Source organism: Cupressus sempervirens, chromosome 6, assembly GCF_028749045.1.
Source record: "Cupressus sempervirens isolate cs-2001-9-10 chromosome 6, ASM2874904v1, whole genome shotgun sequence".
Lineage (NCBI taxonomy): Eukaryota > Viridiplantae > Streptophyta > Pinopsida > Cupressales > Cupressaceae > Cupressus > Cupressus sempervirens.
Genome location: NC_143123.1, coordinates 581,146,127 through 581,166,280, shown reverse-complemented (window position 1 = coordinate 581,166,280; position 20,154 = coordinate 581,146,127). Strand labels below are relative to the sequence as shown.

Genomic DNA, 20,154 nt, shown 5'->3' with positions numbered 1-20,154 from the left:
TCGTCATGATCAGTCACCCCGTTTGTCACCCAAATAGTTTCACACGTACAAGAGTGTCTTATCGGATCTTCCTTCCCATCGCCAATAAGCTTGGGAAGTTTTTTTTCTTTGACAAGTTTCGTCACGGTGCTTCTCCCACTTGTGTTCCCGAACTGCTACCACTAGGATTGGATCATGGAGGGTTTCCCTGACCACCATGCAGTGTCCTTCCGACACTTCTTGTTGCCTCGATGTCTTCTGCCTCCCTTGCTTCCTCTTCTTGTTCAGTGTTTCTGCCTCGGTTTCCTTCTACCAGAGGTGTGATGGATAGATTTAACAATTGTTCACGCGTCTATTCTATCAAATCCAATCTCTATCGTGTCTCTGCCAACAGTTCCTCAATACTTCTCACTCGCCAACGTTCTGGCGAACCTAACCATTCTTCTTCGCTTACTATTCCTCCCGCAGTACCCTCTTGGTCACCCTTTGTGACCCCTTCATGGTTCCCTTTGGCGAGTTGTTTTAACCTTCGTCGTCACTCAGTTTGTTGTGCAAGAATTAAGGCTTGATGTTTGGCTTGTACAACATCGATTTGACCCTTCTTATTTCTATCCTTATTTAGTATGTTTGGCATATATACTTTTCATGGGTGATTTTGAAAACAACACATAAAAAAACACTTATTTATATGGAGTCTCTGTACATCATTGTGGTCATCCGTGGGACGATTACAAAGGTCAGTGTTCTTTACTTTCACACTTTTACTCACATTCCCACGGCCTCGAACTCATGGGTGGGGACAGCGATGGCTTGCATCACGTTCTTCCACTTCTTGTCGGATGCATTCCCGGAAGTTCCGAAGGGTTTGTTGCCTTCGTTGTTTCTGTTTAATCGCCTCACGCTAATGTTGTGCCAGAAAGTCTTATGCAAATAGTCTGGGAAACTGATGCAACAGTCGGTTGGCAGTGGGGCTCACGTTGAGGGAGTCCCATACTGTGTCCTCTGGAACCTCTTCCCATACGGCTTCTCTCCATACAAAGGTTTCAATGCTCAAGCGGAATAAAATATGGAAATTCTCTGTCAGTTCGTGCTATCCCTCAAACAACTCGGGAATTCCCTTTTCATTCACTCTCACGTTCTCCTCCAAAGGCATTCCCATTGACTCTATGTGCCATATGCCATCGGTCGCTTTCCCAGATTCGAAACGGCAATGTTGCCAAATCTTTTCCCTACTGGGTAACAAAACTAATGCATACAGAATGGAAAAGTACTTAACACAGAAAGTAGAGAACACTCATATTATATTCCTTCCTTGGTCACCATCTACAATAGTATTAAATACCAACATACCTTTATGAAAGGAAATAAAGGTTATATATATTATCTGAGGGGTTGCGAGGTGAACCGTCGCGACCGTGTAATGCCCTCGAATATGCCAACCGTCTAACTACATGTTTTCTCGACAACAAATTTGAACAAAATTTAAAAGCAATGCATATTTTATTTCATGTGCTTGCACATATTTTGGCATATTTTCTTGTATGCCACCCTCTAAATTCTTCTCGGATTCCCAGGTTCACAGTGGCTCCTTCAAAAAAGGACCCACAATGAAAACAAGAAAAACCAATACACAATTCTTAGCAATACCATAACTCAAGCCTAAATTGTAATTGAGCCTAATCTCAATCCTTGAGGATTAGAATAATTTTTTAAATTGAATTTAAAATTTTAAAAAAGGTTCCAAAAAACACACATCCCCTAGTAAACATCCAAAATGAATAAACAAAACATGCAATGTATTGCTTTTTTTTTTAATAAGTAATCGGCCGAAGCCTAGATTATTTATTATTCATTGTATTATTGTTAGATAAATTTTTATTATGTATTGATCTCGACTAGATTCAAACCCAAGACTTCTCCGATGAGAGGCTCGCAATTTACCGATTCGTTGTCGGCTCTTGCCTACATGCAATGTATTGCTTTGTAGAGAGAAATATCTCATAATAAATCTTCAATAGATCCAATCATCAATGAAAAAATTGTCAATTATCGGTGAAGAGTAAACTAATCATTATAAGTTTTGGTCAGCAAGTAATTCTACATTTACTTGCTAGAACTTATCGCTAATAAGTTGACAAAAAATTAAAGATCTTCCTTGATGCGGAATGGGCATGGTCTCCACAATCTTGTCTTCAACCCAAAGGATTAACAACTTACCTTCAATACAAGACTCTTCCAATGTAATAATCCTAGCTGGTTATAACTTCAAAATACATCAATTACTCAGATGTTTGACAATTTGTCAAACACTTGGCAAGTGAACTCGAAACTCAAGCAAATGAACTAGAGATGGATAGATGCACATAAATATATATAATACCAATATGAGAATTGTTTCTCCACTCTTTAAATAATTCCATACATTAACAAATTGACTGGAAATTGATATCAAAATATTAGGAAACAATTAATGAGCAACTCCCCACTTTATTAAATGCCTTAGCACAATTTCATTTATTGGACATTACACAACAGTGTTGCAGGTAGACACAATAAATCAGGAAATGAAATATACAATAACTAACCAGCTTCCTCATTAAGCGCAACTTGGAAGGTAATGCTAGGATGGATGCCAATCTCTTCAAATTCTAATCCTAGCACAACCGAATGAATCACAGCCTCCCAATTCTACAAATCTGAAACTCATCTAACCAAACACTGCCTATAGACTTCAATAATCAGCCAATCCCTTTGAACAGAAAATTTAGGTACAAATTTAATAATTTTTCCCAGTGCCAGTGAAATTCTTCAACACAGAACTCTCCTTAGCTATAGTAAAACAGTAGGGAAAATGGCTAATTGTATAGCGCAACACAATTGCCAATGCAAACTAAGAACAAAATCTCAAATTTGAATCTACAATATTTCAACTGTAGATCCAATTTAACAACTCATAATTAAGACCCTTATACTTCAGCAAGGGCAAAAAATCAGAACTCAAAAAAAGCCATGAAGACAACAAAAACAAATAAATATTCAAGCATGCTTTTTTCAACAAATGGGCTTGAATTTATAACCTCTAGATTCTTTTTTGTTGCCAAAATGTAACTTCACTCAGGAAGCTTCACCACACAACATTAATTAGAAGCTTCCATTAGATTCTCTCAATTGACTTTGCTTAACTAATTAATAAATGACACTTTCCACTAATAACTCAACCTTCAACTTAAGTGAAATTATAAAGTGAAATTATAACTTTATAATAAGCCATTTAATTATTTAATAATAACTTGGCCACTAAAAATATAATAACTCCCAAAATACTCATCATTTAAATATGCTCTTTGAAATAGGAGCCATACCTATTATTTCTCCATGTGACCAAATGCACTATCTAAAAATAGAAAGGGTCCATCTCAATCAATACCAACTTACCACAAATAGTAAGTACACAAAACTAAGCTCAAACAAAGTCCAATATGAGCCAAACGAAGACTAACTTGTAGCTTAGCTTACTGATTTGTGAAGAAGATAAGACCCTTCCAAGCCAAGCCACTGCCTCAAAAGACCCTCTATCCACAATAATTAACCTACGAGGATCATAATAATAGGCTAATCCCTAAAACTATGATACTGACAAAAATGGGGACATTACAGTCCTCCCTCCCCAAATTGCTTGTCCTCAAGCAATCCAAAAATACAGTGAACTCCAACCTCCTCCTAGATCCCAAATGAAGAAGTTCATGACATCCCTGTCAACATTGAACCAACTACAAACCAACATCATCAAGACCAACCACATGTCCTGTAGCATAGCACCCAAAACTTGTGCTGATGATGTAGAAGTCAGAATGTCACCAAAAGGCATCTCCATAGAAGATATATGCATCCTCTTCTTCCCTGTATCCACCCACATAATATATATTGGACTGGAATCCTGATCATCACCAACAATCCCTGAAAAAGATGTAGCTACAGTAGAAACATATGCACTCATGCCAATTGTATCAACAATAGGTGTAGCCACATCAAAATATGTTGTCACAAGAACATCACCAACTGCCGCAACAGAAAACTGAACTGAATCTACTGATGGTAAAAATTGAGTCCAACTCTAGTCAGGTGAGTGATCAACATCAACCTCAAACAACAGATTGCCATAAGACAATGTTGCATCCATGTCAAACATAGGATTGTCTACGAAGTTGATGTGGGGGCATCTGAGGGTCAAGGTTGTTGACTCCAATGTGTGTTTTGGTCAAGATTTACTTCCGGGGGTCATAACTTTTGACTTGGATGTGGGTTTTGGCTGAAATTTTAAAGGTAGTTGCACTACGAGTTATTTGGATTGCCGATTGAGCTCAGCTTGATAGGTGGTCATTTCAACATTTTTCCAGGAGCCTCAAAACTCATCTTGACCTCCGAAATTGGCTTTTAGTATTTTTTCCATTTTTTTAGAATTTTGTTTTTCTAATAAATCTCAAATCGTATCTTTGATTTTGTTGATTAGTTGGCAATTCGTCTTGCCTTAGTTGGGGGCTATTCCTAGGAAAAATCAGGATTCATAGGATGAGTTTTTAAAATTACAAAAAATGGAAATTTCCATTTTTTTTTTTAAATCTGCCAAATATGGTAATTTTCGGATTTGTAATAAGTAGGTGTTTGTTTTCATTGTAGAGGCAGAGTAGAGTTGCAGAATTTTTAATTAAGAGTTATGGCATTCTGAAACATTTGTTTTGTGTCAAAATTCGAATTATTCTTTAATGATATTGGGGTTACATCATTTGGTATCAAAGCAGTAAGATGGCTGGGAGAGAAAGAGGAAGAGGAAGAGGAGGCGTCATGCCAATGCAAAGATTGGTACTAGATATGCAAAGGGAGATTGAACGACTCAATGAGCAGCTAGATAATCAAGAAATACAAAGAGGAAATGATACTGATGAAGAGGGAGAAAATGAAGACGAGAGACTGGGGGAAATGAGCTACGAAGATAGAGTTCTCAGGGCTTTAGAAGGAAGGAGTGAAGCAATAAAAATTGATGTTTCAAACTATGCTGGTAGTCTTAAGCCAGAAGAACTAATAGATTGGCTGAATGAGATGGGAAAATTTTTTGAATGGAAGCCCATGACAGAAGAAAAGAAGATGAAGTTTGCATGCACAAAGCTAAAAGGACATGCAATGATATGGTGGGATCACCTCCAAAAGGAACGAGTTAGAAATGGCAAGGAGAAGATTAAGACATGGCTCAAGATGGAGAAAAAGCTGAGAGAAAAATTCTTACCCATGGATTATTCACAAACCCTCTTTCGCAGATTCCAGAATTTGAAGCACAACTTGTCTTCAGTGCAAGACTATACAAATGAGTTCTACAAGCTATCCATGCGCATAGAGCATCAAGAAAATAATGAGCAGATGGCTGCTAGATATGTTAATGGCTTGAAATTCTCTATTCAAGATGAACTGAGCATGCATCGTGTTAACAGTATGGAGAAAGCCTACCACTTAGCTCTAAAGGCTGAAGAAAAGCAAAATAGGCAATATAACCAGAGGAATAGAGGTGGTCGAAGGGGTACATCAACTCCAATTCGAAGAGGTTTTAATAATGGTCGGGGAGAGAGTTTTCAAAGCTCTGAAAAATTTATGGATGCTAGGCAGGATCCTCCGAATCAAGAAAAAGGAAGGGGGTTTTAGCGAGGTCGAGGCTATGGAAGCGGAAGAGGCTGGGAAAAACAGAGAAGGCCTTTCACTTGTTTTAGGTGTAGAGAAGGTGGCCATAGGGCTTTTGAGTGTTCCAATTTCAACATGCAAGATAGAAATCAAGGAGGGCCATCCAGAGTGAACCTAGCCCAGGCTGACAATGAACCTAAACAAGAAGTATCTCCAGATATGGGAGAAAGTCTCATGATGAGAAGGGCAATGATTATTCCAGCCAAGGAGGATGTAGAGGAGAAAGGCATTGATGATTCATGGCTTAGGACCAACATATTTCGGACAAGGTGCACCTCAGGGGGAAAGGTATGTCAAGTAATTGTTGATGGAGATAGTTGTGAGAATATGGTTTCTAAAGAAATGGTAGACAAACTAAATCTCCAATGTGAGAAGCACCCTCGTCCTTATCGGATTGCATGGTTTAAAAAGGGAAGTGAAGTCACAATAGATAAGAGATGCCTTGTTAAATTTTCCATAGGGAAGGTCTACAAGGATGAGCTATGGTGTGATGTGATTCCAATGGATGCATGTCATGTACTCTTGGGTCGTCCCTAGCAGTATGACAGAAAGGTTATTCATAATGGGGAAAAGAATACTTACACCTTCTGGAAGGATGGATCTCAGGTAGTCTTATTACCTCTCAAGGGTGATGGAAAAACTAAAAGTATGCTGTCTGAAAAGGAACTTGTCAAGGAGATGAAAGTGACAGGGTGTTGTTATGCATTGGTAGTACAAAAGGGGAAAGAAGAAGACTTGGCTATACCACCAGAAGCAGTTGCAATGTTGGAAGAATATTCAGATGTCATTCCAAAGGAGCTACCTGTTGGACTTCCCCCAAAACGAGATATCCAACATCATATTGATCTTATTCCAGGAGCAAGTCTCCCCAATCAAGAGGCATATAGAATGAGTCCAACACAGCATGCAGAACTGGACAAACAGGTGACTGAGCTAATACAAAAGGGCTTAGTACAAGAGAGCATGAACCCCTATGCCGTCCCAGCATTATTAACTCCAAAGAAAGATGGAACGTGAAGGATGTGCACAGACAGTTGAGCCATCAATAGGGTAACCATCAGGTATCGTTTTCCTATCCCATGTTTGGATGACATGTTGGATGTTCTTGTTGGAGCGAAGTATTTCTCTAAGATTGATCTACGAAGTGGGTACCATCAGATCCGCATCCAAGAGGGGGATGAGTGAAAAACAGCTTTCAAAACTAGAGATGGTTTGTATGAATGGAAGGTTATGTCTTTTGGTTTATCCAATGCACCTAGTACTTTTATGAGACTCATGACCACTGTGTTGCGTCCCTACGTTGATAAGTTTGTAGTAGTTTATTTTGATGATATACTGATTTTTAGTAAGGGATGGGAAGGACATCTGCAAGACTTGAGGATAATATTGGGGGTATTGAGGAGAGAAAAGCTCTATGCTAATTTTAAAAAGTGTAGGTTCATGCAAGAAAGCTTGGTTTTTCTAGGATTTGTCATTTTTGCAGATGGTGTCAAGATGGATCCAGAGAAAGTTCGAGCCATTCTTGAATGGCCTAGTCCACATAGTATCACCGAGGTGAGAAGTTTCCATGGCTTGGCTACTTTCTATAGAAAGTTCATTCGTAATTTCAGTAGCATAGTAGCACCTGTGACAGATTGCACTAAGGGTCAAGAGTTCTCATGGGCCAAAGAGGCTGAAGATAGTTTCCAATACCTAAAGAAGAAGGTCACTAAAGCTCCAATACTAGCACTACTAGATTTTGACAAAGTGTTTGAAGTGGACTGTGATGCCTCACATGTGGGCATTGGTGCTATACTTAGCCAAGAAGGTAAGCCCATTGCCTTTTTTAGTGAAAAATTGAATGATGTGCGGAAGAAATATTCTACATATGATATAGAATTCTATGCAATTGTGCAAGCTTTGAGGCACTGGAAGCATTATCTAGTACCCAAAGAATTTGTGTTGTTTACAAACCATATTGCTCTGAAATACTTGAACACACAAAAGAAATTGAACACTAGACATGCAAAGTGGGTCTCTTTCCTACAAGGGTATACCTTTGTTCTAAAGCATAAATTTGGGAAACAGAATCAAGTTGCAGATGCCTTAAGCAGGCGAGTTGTTCTTCTAAATATCATGGAAACAGAGGTGGTTGGCTTTGATGCAATCAAAGACTTGTATGAGTCTAATAGTGACTTTTGGGAAGTTGTTGATCAGTTGAAGAATCCAGTACCTGGACATGCAGACACTATTCAAGGTGATTATCTAATGCAAGATGGTTACTTATTCAAGGGAAAGCAGCTATGTGTTCCTGTAGGCTCAATGCAAGAAAATATTATTCGAGAATTTCATAGTAGTGGTATGGCTGGGCGTTTCGGGAAGGATAAAACAATAGCTTTGGTGGCAGATAAGTACTATTGGCCATAGATGAAGTGAGATATCACTAGGTTTGTGGAGGTGTCGAGTTTTTCAAGTAGCCAAAGGGCACTCCCAGAACACTAGATTATACATGCCATTACCAGTACCAGTTAGACCGTGGACAAATTTGAGTATAGATTTTGTATTAGGATTGCCACATACACAGCGAGGTAATGACTCTATTTTTGTAGTTGTGGACAGATTCTCCAAAATGGCTCATTTCATTGCTTGTAAGAAAACTAGTGATGCTACTAGGGTGGCTGAGTTATTCTTTTCTGAGATAGTCAGATTGCACGGGGTTCCAAAAACAATCACCTCTAACCGAGATACCAAGTTCTTGAGTCATTTTTGGCGGACGTTATGGAAGAAAATGGGAACAAAATTATAGTTTAGTAGTGCTAACCATCCACAAACAGATGGACAAACAGAAGTTGTCAATCGTAGTTAGGGTAATCTGTTGTGATGTATTGTTGGAGAGAACCTCAAACAATGGGATTTGGCATTGCCTCAAGCAAAATTTGCTTATAACAGTTCAGTGAACAGGTCAACTGGTAAGTCACCATTTCAGATTGTTTATGGACATAACACTCAAGGTGTTCTCCATTTGGCACAGCTTCCTTTGGGTGATCGAGTCAATGATGATGGGGAAGCATTTGCAGAGCAGCTCCACCAATTGCAAGAAAATGTAAGACAAAAGTTGTGGGAAAGCAATGAGCGGTACAAAGCTTTTACAGATGCTACTCGAAGGCATTAGGTTTTTAATGCAGAGGATCTAGTGATGGTTTACCTCAGAAAGGAGAGGTTTCCTACTGGGACTTATCATAAATTGAAATATACGAAAATTGGTCCCTGCAAGATTTTGAAAAAGATTAATGATAATGCGTATGAGGTAGAGCTCCCAAGTGGTCTTGATATATCCCCTGTGTTTAATATTTCTAATTTGTATACTTTCCATGGTGATGATACCTCTGTTTAAAAAGAGGATGAGGTAGACTAGACACACACCATACCCATCAAAAAGAGAGAAAAGGTTGCACAAATTCTAGACAAGAAGACTGTTAAGATTCGTCAGGGTGACTACAACAGATATCTTGTGTAGTGGGAAGGGTTGGCACCGATAGATAGCACTTGGATTACCGAATGGGAGTTGCAAAAGCTGGATGAGCCTAAAAAGAAGCAATTTGAGGACCAGAACTCGCAGGAGCTTCATTCTTTTCAAGCAGGGGAGAATGATGTAGGGGCATCCGAGGGTCAAGGCAACACTCGGATGTGGGTTTTAGACTTACTTCTGAGGGTCATAACTTTTGACTCGGATGTGGGTTTTGGCTAAAATTTTACAGGTAGTTGCACTAAAAGGAGTTATTTGGATTGCTGATCGAGCTCAACTCGATAGGTGGCTGTTTCGACATTTTTCCAAGAGCCTGAAAACTCATCTTGACCTCCGAAATTGGCTTTTAGTGTTTTTTCCAGTTTTTTTAGAATTTTGTTTTTGTAATAAAAACGAAATCATATCTTTGATTTCGTTGATTAGTTGCCAATTCATCTTGCCTTAGTTGGGGGCTTTTCCTGGGAAAAATCAAGATTCATAGGATGAGTTTTAAAAATTACCAAATATGGTAATTTTCAGATTTGTAATAAGTAGATGTTTGTTTTCATTGTAGAGGCAAAGTAGAGTTGTAGAATATTTAATGAAGAGTTATGGCATTCTAAAACATTTGTTTTGTGTCAGAATTCGAATTATTTTTTAATAATATTGGGGTTACATCAGAAGTGAACCTCACAATTGTGCTGATCTGAACTATAAAATGACTCTTCCTCGCCACCACTCACCTCATCATCAATAACATGTGTACTATTATCAAAGCACACATCTACGACCGCATGTATACCACTAAACTCCTCAGTAGATGGCTCAACCGACACATGGGTGGCTATTGATATGATGGTATCCTCACATTCTCCTACCTCCACTATCTCTACATCGCCATCAAATGCACAATCCTAGTGGGTCATGTCAACAACTTGATCAGCTGACTCAACCTAACATGAATTCTCATCACATTCCACCACAACTGTGCCCAACTCATGCGGTGTCTCATAAGAAATGTCTCGCGCATTTGTAGCCACAACTATATCATTAAATTTCACTCTTCGAAAAAGCGATATCATGCTCTACTCAAATCTCAGATTTGAAATCAGTTGGGTCATCTGTTTGTGATTTTGATTCAGCTCATTCGTACCAACTGTTTCACAATACCCCATCTCAGATTCTCCATCCCTAGGCGGAGAAGTACGCCCTTCGCAAGTATAATGAATACCAAACCCCCTGTCACCATCCATAACACTAAAAACTAAATCACAAAATCAATCTGACAATCTATGAAGTAAGCACTGATCAAAATAATAACTGAGTCCAATTCCTGCAGGCTGGCAGGAAACCGCTCTAATACCACTATAATAACCCTAGCTAGTTATAACTTCAAAATACATCAATTATTCAGATGTTTGACAATTCGTCAAACACTTGGCAAGTGAACTCGAAACTCAAGCAAATGAACTGGAGATGGATAGATGCACATAACTATATATAATACCAATATGAGAATTGATTCTCCACTCTTTCAATAATTTGATACATTCACAAAGTGACTGGAAATTGATATCAGAATATTGGCAAACAATTAATGAGCAACTCCCCACTTTATTAAATCCTTAGCACAATTTCACCAACAGCAAGTACATACTGCCTTCCTCTGATACCAATATGATGCAGAGGGATTAGTCCAATAACCTTTCAATGAGGTAACACTCAAGCTCTTTCTAACTATAACCCAAAACCCACAAGGTCTATCTATCTCCTTTCTTACAACACTTCACTCAAATCAAGTTTCCAACTCCTCAAGGCTTAATAAACCCCTTCATTCAAATACTTGAAGTAAATCGCTATATTGCAAGGATGCAAATAGACAGGTTGCAAAACAACATAACTATCACTGTTTCACAAGGATGGAATCAAGTATGTTGCGAAACACCTTCAAGTAATCTTGCATGACTGGTTTTTCCAACCTTGTTCCAGAATCTTCGAAATCAACCCTCAAATAAATGACTGATTCAAAATCCTTGAATGCCTCTAGCATTTCCCTCTCTGACCTTGTCAAAGCCATCTTGTGCCTATCCTAGGCTTCTCTCCTCAACTATGTGGATTGCCTCCTTGGCGTTGTACCCACACACATATCCCATGCCTTCTTGTTCTGATACCACTATGATGCAGAGCATAGCTGGCCTAATCACAGGTCCTATTTCATTCAAGGACGAATTCTTCTAACTCTTAGTGAGATACAACTTCTCACATCAATTGTCTTCTAAGACACTATCGTAGTTCACCAACTTGGGACAATACAAGGTTCCCTAAAATAGGTCACCCAATCCTCACACTTCCAAAGACCTATTAATGGTCAAGACCACACATTGGCCAACTCTCCCAGACCTCTAAACTTCCACTCTTCAAACAAAACTCACAACTCGCTGATCACACTCTTCAAACTTTGATTGTCTTCATAAGAATCCATGTCCCTCTGCTCTGTCCTCATACCCTTGACTACATGTACACCTTCTAGCATCCCATGACAACATCCATTCCCATTAACAAAACTAGGATCACACTTCATCCTCCTTGATCCTTCAAGACATTCTTTCATTCCTTCATGAGACTCTTACCATACTCAAGCTCCTCTAACAGATGCCACTTGTCCTATTCACTATAACCCTTGCAAATAAGACTCTTCCTTTTATGACTTTTCCCATACCATAATCAGAGGACTTTTCCCATACCATACTCAATGCCTATCAATCCATTGAATCTCAAATTTCCCCACACATAATAGTGTTCAAATTTCTTTACTGATGAAACACAAATTTACTGGTTTTACATAGACCCTACTCAGAAAACAATAACTTTTGAGCCCAATAACATTTCTTCAATAGATCCAGTGACATTGTGGTAAACTTGCTTCCCAACAACATATCCAAAATTTAGCAAAATCCAGTGGTTAACATTTAAGATATGGGCCCCGCACTGAGACTGTATTTTCTGAAGCAGACATTCATTCCATTCAGCAACTATCAGTTTTCTCCATCCAACCTTTGCGCCACATTGTGCATATCGTCCTGCCACTTTCAAGACATGTAGTGTACATCGAGCCCCATCTCCATGCCCAATTTGGGGTCTTAACACGTGTTGATATTAAAGTTATTACATCTTATTTGCTCTCGGGTTTCCCTAAACAAGGTTTTCAAACAGTTATACTCAAACAGCAATATATTCTTTGCTTTCAATGAAAACATATGCCACAAAAACCAAGACAAGGCCTGATTAAATACCTTAACAGGTCCAAACAATGGATCTTCAGATTGGTAAAATTTAGACCATGAAATGAGCGCTGTAAACAGACTGAAATAACTGTCGAGATAAAAAGAATATGCAGGAAACTCCACTTTATTAATAACAGAACTTCATACACCCAATTCTATCTGCCATTCTCAGCTTTTGCATTTGTTATAGGCACTTTTCAACCTCTAAAACTTATAACTTCCTTTTGAACTACCTTGAATTTTTTATTGGTCTATTGCATGAGTTTATGTTGTTTTCTATTTTTTAACCATCAAGGTAGTTAATTGCCAATAGTTCAAAGGGAACTTGTAACTTTAAAACTAGTTCCCAGGGAAGTTAGAAGTTTATGTATAATTTTAAACATCAATTTTTTTAGTGTGCAATTAACATCAATTTAGCTTGTTTTCTAAATTTTTATTTAAATAATAATATATTGATTTCTGGTTTCAATTTGCAAATACCTCAATAGATGTATGTTCATCTGGATATGTGTGCACACATCCTAAAGGGGATGCTAAAAAGGCTTGGAAGTATGCCTTTGAAGGACCTAAAATTAATTCCATAATTTGCATTGTGAAAAACAATTAGTAGAGGCATACATCGCTTGAAATACCACCTTGCACATATAATGATGCATGATACAAGGGCTTGTGAGGGAGCCACGGAAGAAATTAAAAAGAGAGATAAATGCCTTGTTCGCTGCCCAAAAAGAGAAAATTCGAAAAGGGAAAGGGCAAAACTAGCCATGAGGGCAGCCATTGTTGATTTCAAGTGTTCTAGTCAATCTTGAAGAGAAGTTATTTCTTTCATATCTAGCTTACACAAAGCACTTAGTGGGCTCTCCTTGCGGCCCATGTATGCACAAATCTAGCATCCCCCTCTCCACCACTTTTGGTACTTCTAGTTAAGCACCACCATAGGTGTCATCGTCATCCTTTATAGATAGATTTCTGGGCACAACAACACATCTGGAACACAACCATCATTGAGGGGAACTAGGTGGAAAGGGATGTGCAGCATCAAGTAAACATTGCTTATGCAGATTTATGGCACATCAACGACATCCCTTTCAATGTTGCAGAAAATCCATATTGACTAAATTTGGTTATCGCAATGACTGTGGTGGAAAAAGGCTACTAGGCACCTTTTCATGCAGACTTGAGAAGGAGGTTAGTTCACTTGTTTTAGTTTTTAAATATTTTAAGTTAGTTTTGAATCTTGATAGCTTATGTTGAGTTTTGATCTTTACAATGAAGTAAATTTATTTATTTATATTTTTGGTTATTAATTAATTTTGTTGAATGTAAGTTGTTTTTTACACCAAAATTGTCCATTTAATGTTAAACTTCGTACTTGTAGGTTGCTCATAGATGTAATTTCTAGTGCAAAAGAAGTGGTGGAAGAGCAAAATGTACAATGGAGACAACGCAGCTGCACTATTCTTTCAAATGGATTAGTAGATGGCAAAAACCACATCATTGATTTTTGGTTTCTTGCAAGGATGATGTGTTTTTGAGATTTTTGGATGCCTCCAACAAGGTGAAGATTGCCAAAACTTTGACTCTAATGTTACAGCAAGTTGTAACAGAGATGGGAATAAATAATGTGGTGCAAATTGTAACCGATAATGCAGTGACATATGTGGAAATGGGTAGGCCCCTTAAGATAGATATGCTACACTTTTCTAGACTCCTTGTGCAGTGCATGTCCTTAACATTCTTTTGGAGGACATAGGAAAACTAAATTGGTTGAGACTGACTGTAGAGGGCGCGAGAAAATTCACAAAATAAATCTATGGTCACCCCTGGGTTCTTTACTTGAATAGAGTACACACCCAAGGGAAGGAATTGGTAAGAGCAAAAGTCGCAAGTTTTGTGATGATTTTCTTAACGTTGCGAAGTATTCTTTACTTCTTTGACATTTTTGAAGCAAATGTTTGTGAGTCAAGCAAGGCAAGACTCAAGTTATTCGAAGAAGATGTCTTTGACAACCAATTTGCACAAAGAGCTATAGAGATATTGAACGTAACTTGGAAACTTCAAAACTTCAGTATTTTAATTTTGTGTATTTAAGTAATTCATCATTAATTTGTAACGTAAGCATTGATCATTGGAGAATGGTCATCCATGTTTTTTGTTTCCTAAACAAATCTATAGAAAAACCTTTGAAAGGTTGAATTGTACTTAATATGGCAAGGCTAAAGGACTTTTACCCAACTTTGTCGTCTCAGTGCCTCACGAGTTGGGTTTGTATTTATGTTCCAACTTAATTAATGGCTTAGGCCTTTTCCACTTTTCAATTGTAGGTATTGGAGACCGTGGTTAGAGGTGTCCACTTGGTAGATGGGGATCAAACCTCGATGGGGTATCTTTATGAGGTTGTGGATAAAGCTGAGGACAGCCCCAAATTTAATCCTGTAAGGGAAAAAGATGGAACAATCAATTCCACCAACCCATTGATGTAGCAAGGTACTTCCTCAACCATTGTTTTTACTCCTCGCCATCCTACTCGGATCCCTATGGAGAGGTCATGCAAAGCATCACAGAATGCATTAAAAGAATGATACCTAAGGTTGAAGTGAGAAACCTCATTTATCATGAATTAGTCATGTACAAGGGTGCAAGGGGCAAGCTATTCTCCTCAAACGTGGTCAAGAGAGGAAGAAACACTCAAACTCCAAGTGTGATATATAGAATTTTGGAGTCTTCCACATTAATGATAAGTAGATGAAAATTAAAATATGTTACACCTTGCTTTCTAACTCTTCAAACTATTGTCTTCCACATAAATGAGAAGTAGTTCATCCAATTCTAAGTGTAATTGGAGTTTGTTCAAGGTCATTCACACAAAGAAGGGGAACAAGTTAGTGCACAAACACCTCAATGACCTTGTCTTTGTGCAATATAACCTTCGAGTGTACACAAGGAAGGTAGAGGAAACAGTAGCAGGTCCATTTGATTGACATAGATCCTTACTTTGGACATCATACAAGCAACATCTATAGTTGATAGAGGATGAGATCTACGATTTGGACAGAAAAGCTATGGAGGAGGGTAGGTTTGCAACAGGATAGGGTGACATTAAGGAGGAGAATGATGGGAAGGAGTCATTCTCAGTGCTAGCACCAATCTATATCCAAGAATAGAGGTCAAGTCATAGCCAACTATGGAAAGGGAGTTGTTGCAGCTACAATAGACTTCTAGGACTATACCACCTACCCCTCCCATATTTTTACTAGAGATCGTGAGAATGGGAAGAGGAAGATGAAGACTATTTTGATGTTGTATTTACTTATAGTTTTACAAAGACATTTTGCTATTTTACTTTTGCTTCAAACTATCAGGCTACTTGTCATCAACATTCCACATGAGGATGTCATTTTGTTATATCCAGATTGGGCTAATTTCTTTTGTTTACTCATTTACTAACTCATTAGGTACATCTCCTTGCTGAATTTTGCAAAAAAAAAGCATTTCTAATTAAATTTAAGCAATTTTTTAAGTAGTTGAGAATTTGCCAAGTAATCAATGATTTGTTTTTTGGCCCTTGGCAATAAGTTGTTGTGTACGCATTTTTCAACTATGGATTCAATAACAATAAAGATAAATATTTTGAGACAACTCACAATTATAAGAAACACACTATTGGTCATTTATTTTGGAAAGTATCTACTTCAACTACAACACACATCAAATGAAGACAACTAAAGGCAATGCCCATTTGAACAACTGGTTTTATTGCTAAAAAAGTTAATAATTCGTTTTAAATGATAAAAAATTAGGGTTCGAAGAGTGACAATCACTAGCTCACATGAAGTACAGACCAATAACCAAAAAGTTAGCTATATTAGATTTCTCCACATTTACACTTACAAGTTAGAAGACCATTACACAAAAATGTTATACATGTCAGAATCTACCTGAGATCGAAGCACTTCTTTATATGTCCCTATTTCACGCAAAGCAATAGTGAATTTCGTCATCACAGGTCCTGTCACAAAGATAAATAGAGGAACCACAATCATAAACAATATTTACATTGCTAAAACACAACCCTTCTAATGCTATATGTTTTACATCTCTTAGACCAACCATCAACACACCGTAGTCATATCCTCAATACTTCAAAGTTAGAATGAATACAAAAGAAATGGTTTTATTGTGAACCAAGTTTTAAAATGTAGTGATATGCCTCGTGTATATAAATTTGCACTTTCTCATTATAAACATCAAAGAGCAAAGAAAATTACATTCACATTGGACTCAAATGAAACCTTAAGCAAATTTAGAAGGATGAAAGGCCAAAAGTATAAAATGAAAAGTAAAAATCATCTTCCACTAATATGCTAATGAGAGTAGTGATGAGAATAAAATATTTCCACAAACTTTCTTTTAGAAAATTTTACACAAGAGAAAATGCAATCGTTGGGAAATTAAATGTTAAGTATATAACAAATACAATAATTTGAAGTAGTTCGAAAGCTTAGTCATAAATCCCTTCATCTACTAAGAAGCCAATTTTGAATATCAATTGCAAATATCCCATGGACAATTGTATAAAAGAATGTTTCATACCTTGTACTTTATTACAAAGTTAGACAAATTATCGTTATAATTCCTGGTCACAAACATCACACAAGTAACTACACTCTAGTTCAATTAAGCTTTTGCATTTCTCCATAAGACTCCTATTTCATTACTAAAAATTTTGTAGTAAATAAAAATCACAATAATCTTAAATCTCTACTTAATATAGAAACAATGTATAACTAGAAGTGTCCAAACTTGCACCCATATGAAGTTATCATAGTGTCATGCTTCTAAACTAAGTCTATCATTTTCCCAAATAGTCTATAACTAGTGTACAATGCCTACTATTACATTTTGATAATATGGTTTAATCAACAAATGGACACATTATTGTCCCAACTAGTACACCATCGATCAACCCTGTTGTCTCAAGGACTTCACAGCATATGGTCTCTTTCTTGCTAAACATGACAATATGAATTTTACCTTTCCCTTTCTCATCTTCCTGCAAATAAGTTGGTTTAAATGCCTTTCCATCCTCTTAATAAGATAGGTGGTCTCTTTAGCATCATACATTGACTACCTATCAAATTGTCATGGTCTCCCCAATAGTAAATGGCAACACTCCATTGGTATCACACCACATATGACCCTATCCCTGTACTCACTAATCTTTAAATCCACATATGATAGTCCATTCACTAAAAGAGATTTACTATAATTTACCCCAAGAGATTTTATATGAGGCTACATGAGGGATTTTCTCTATATTCAACTTATCTACCATCTCCCTAGACACCATGTTATCTTGTGAACTTGAACCAATGACAACTTTACATTCTTCACACTTCAAAAAGTTTTGAATGAACTCCTTTGACTCATGACTATCTCCTTGGCAGAAACAAAGGTTTTTTCGGTATCAATTCCTCTCCTACTTCTGCATCACACTCAAAATTAGGGGACACTCCCTTCTTCATCTCCTTGAGCCATTTGAACCCTTCTTTCATTCATCATTTAACCTCCACTTGATGCAAACCCCTTTTTATCAGGGTACTTGAATGTTGGATGCCTACACTCGTCACAATGATACAATCTTCTTAAAGAATGTATTTGATCCTCTTCCTCCACCAGAAATGCCTCTTTCTCCTCTACCCCTAAAAGTAGCACCTCGTCCTTCCTCTTGGCTTGCATCATCTTGATTTTAATTTGCTTGGCTTGTAGAAAAAAGATTCTCTTCTTCTTGTGTACCATTACATATACCTCTACGGACTTTGTCTTCTCTTTACTTTTCCTTCCACCCTTATTGCCAACTGGTAACACTTTTCCATGGTTCTTGGGTTTGCCAAAGTAAGTTCATCGGATCTTAAATCTCAATACCCCAAGTTATCTTAGCAACCTTTTCTACGTCACTCTCATTATGACGAGATCTAATATACAATTTTGAGAAATCCTCGGTACATGAATTCACATCCATTTCTTTTTGCTTCAAACTTTTGACATTTCTTGAACATTTGTACTTAATAATCCCATTAAGTAATGTTGGATTTACCTCATTTCCTCCTCTCTAATTGTTCATAATCTCACCACAATAGTGCAAAACCTTTTAGTTTGGCTTTGCAATCTTCACCCTTGTCTTCAAGTGCATCTTCACTTTCAAAATAGTTATCCAAGAGTGCAATCCCATCCAACTTCCTCCTCATCATCTACACTATCTCCATACTTGGCACAGCAATCCTCACATTTTGTCCATTACTCTTGATTGCTTATATCAACTTACCCATCCTCTAATCCCCAGGATCCCTTTTCTTCTACTTCTTGGAACTCCTCCTGAGCTCCTCCTTCCTCAAACTCAATCTCTTCCTCCAGAACTACTCCTCTTCTCTGATTGGATTCAAGGGTAGCCAACCTTGCCAAGAAGGCATTATGAGACTCTAACAACTTGACATGTTTCTCCTTTAACTCTTGCATCTCCCTGGCAGTGTCACTATTCTTAGGAGGTATTTGTCTTCAACCTCTTACTCACCCTTCTACCAACTTTCAACTATCTCCTTCAAGGACATACTTCCTTGCTTTGATACCACTATGATGCAGAGGGCCAAGAGATGCTAAAACAAATCAGAGAAACACTTTCAATAGATCAAACAAAAGGGGAACATGGTGGAGTTTGAAAACAAGTCTTCAAGGCAACAAGAAGGTTTCTCAACAAGGTTACATAAGCCATCAACAAGAAAAAGATCCATCCAAGTATGGGGCAGTGATCTTAGAGTCCTTGCAACATTAAAAGACCCAAAACAACTAACATCAACTATTGGTACATATCCACAAGTTACAAAGACACTTCCTTCCTCAAGCCACCAAAGCCATCATCAAGAAAAAGAAATCATCCAAGTATGGGGCAATGATCTTAGAGTCCTTGCAACGTTAAAAGACCCAAAACAACTCACATCAACTATTGGTACATATCCACAAGTTACCAAGACACTTACATTAAGCCACCACTAAGCCCACTAGCCCTATTCAGGGAGTTTTTGGTTAGTAAATTTTGAAAATGGTTTGGGATACGCTTTTGGAAATAATACAACATACCAAAAGTTGCCTACAGATCACTTTGTAACACAGGGACTTAACAGTGACTGATGTGCAAAATTAAGGCCTGATTAGGCCACTTTATTAAAGGAAGTGCCTCAAAAACACTTGACCAACCCCAACGAACTGCTTGAACAGTTGTAACCCATTACAAAACTAAGGATTCACACTTCTTTAAATTCACACAGCCACATCAATTTGCACTCATAAACAAGGCAAATGGTTTGTCACGTAGTGGATGCCATGCCTAGGACATCAGATTTCTCCCAACTGCTACAACCTCCAGTCTTGCCACCTGTGCCATTTGAAAGAGAACACATAACACTAACATTCCACCAGTTATGGATTTTTCCACAGTGGAATATGAGGATATATGCATATTAGTGAACGAGCCCTAGCTATGGAGGGTTTACGGGTTGTCCACAGTAAAACAAGGAAATCTTGCCACAAACTCAATCAAATGAGGTCAAACCTTCACCAATAGAAAGAAGACAACCTCCTTTTTCTAGCCATGTGCACCAAAGATCATTTCTAATCCATACAGAG

The 20,154-nt window shown here is 37.8% G+C and overlaps 1 protein-coding gene across 4 annotated transcripts in view; it reads right to left on the bottom strand.

Annotated features, from left to right (window-relative positions):
* The window catches only part of LOC149553579 (ADP-ribosylation factor GTPase-activating protein AGD3-like), a 150,281-nt gene that overhangs the window by 101,521 nt on the left and 28,606 nt on the right, over positions 1 to 20,154 (bottom strand). For all 4 annotated transcript variants that reach the window (XM_089788979.1, XM_089788980.1, XM_089788981.1 and 1 more), the window contains one exon: positions 16,413 to 16,483. In XM_089788979.1, the coding sequence (XP_089645105.1) occupies positions 16,413 to 16,483 (71 nt within the window). The remainder of the gene's footprint in view (positions 1 to 16,412; positions 16,484 to 20,154) is intronic.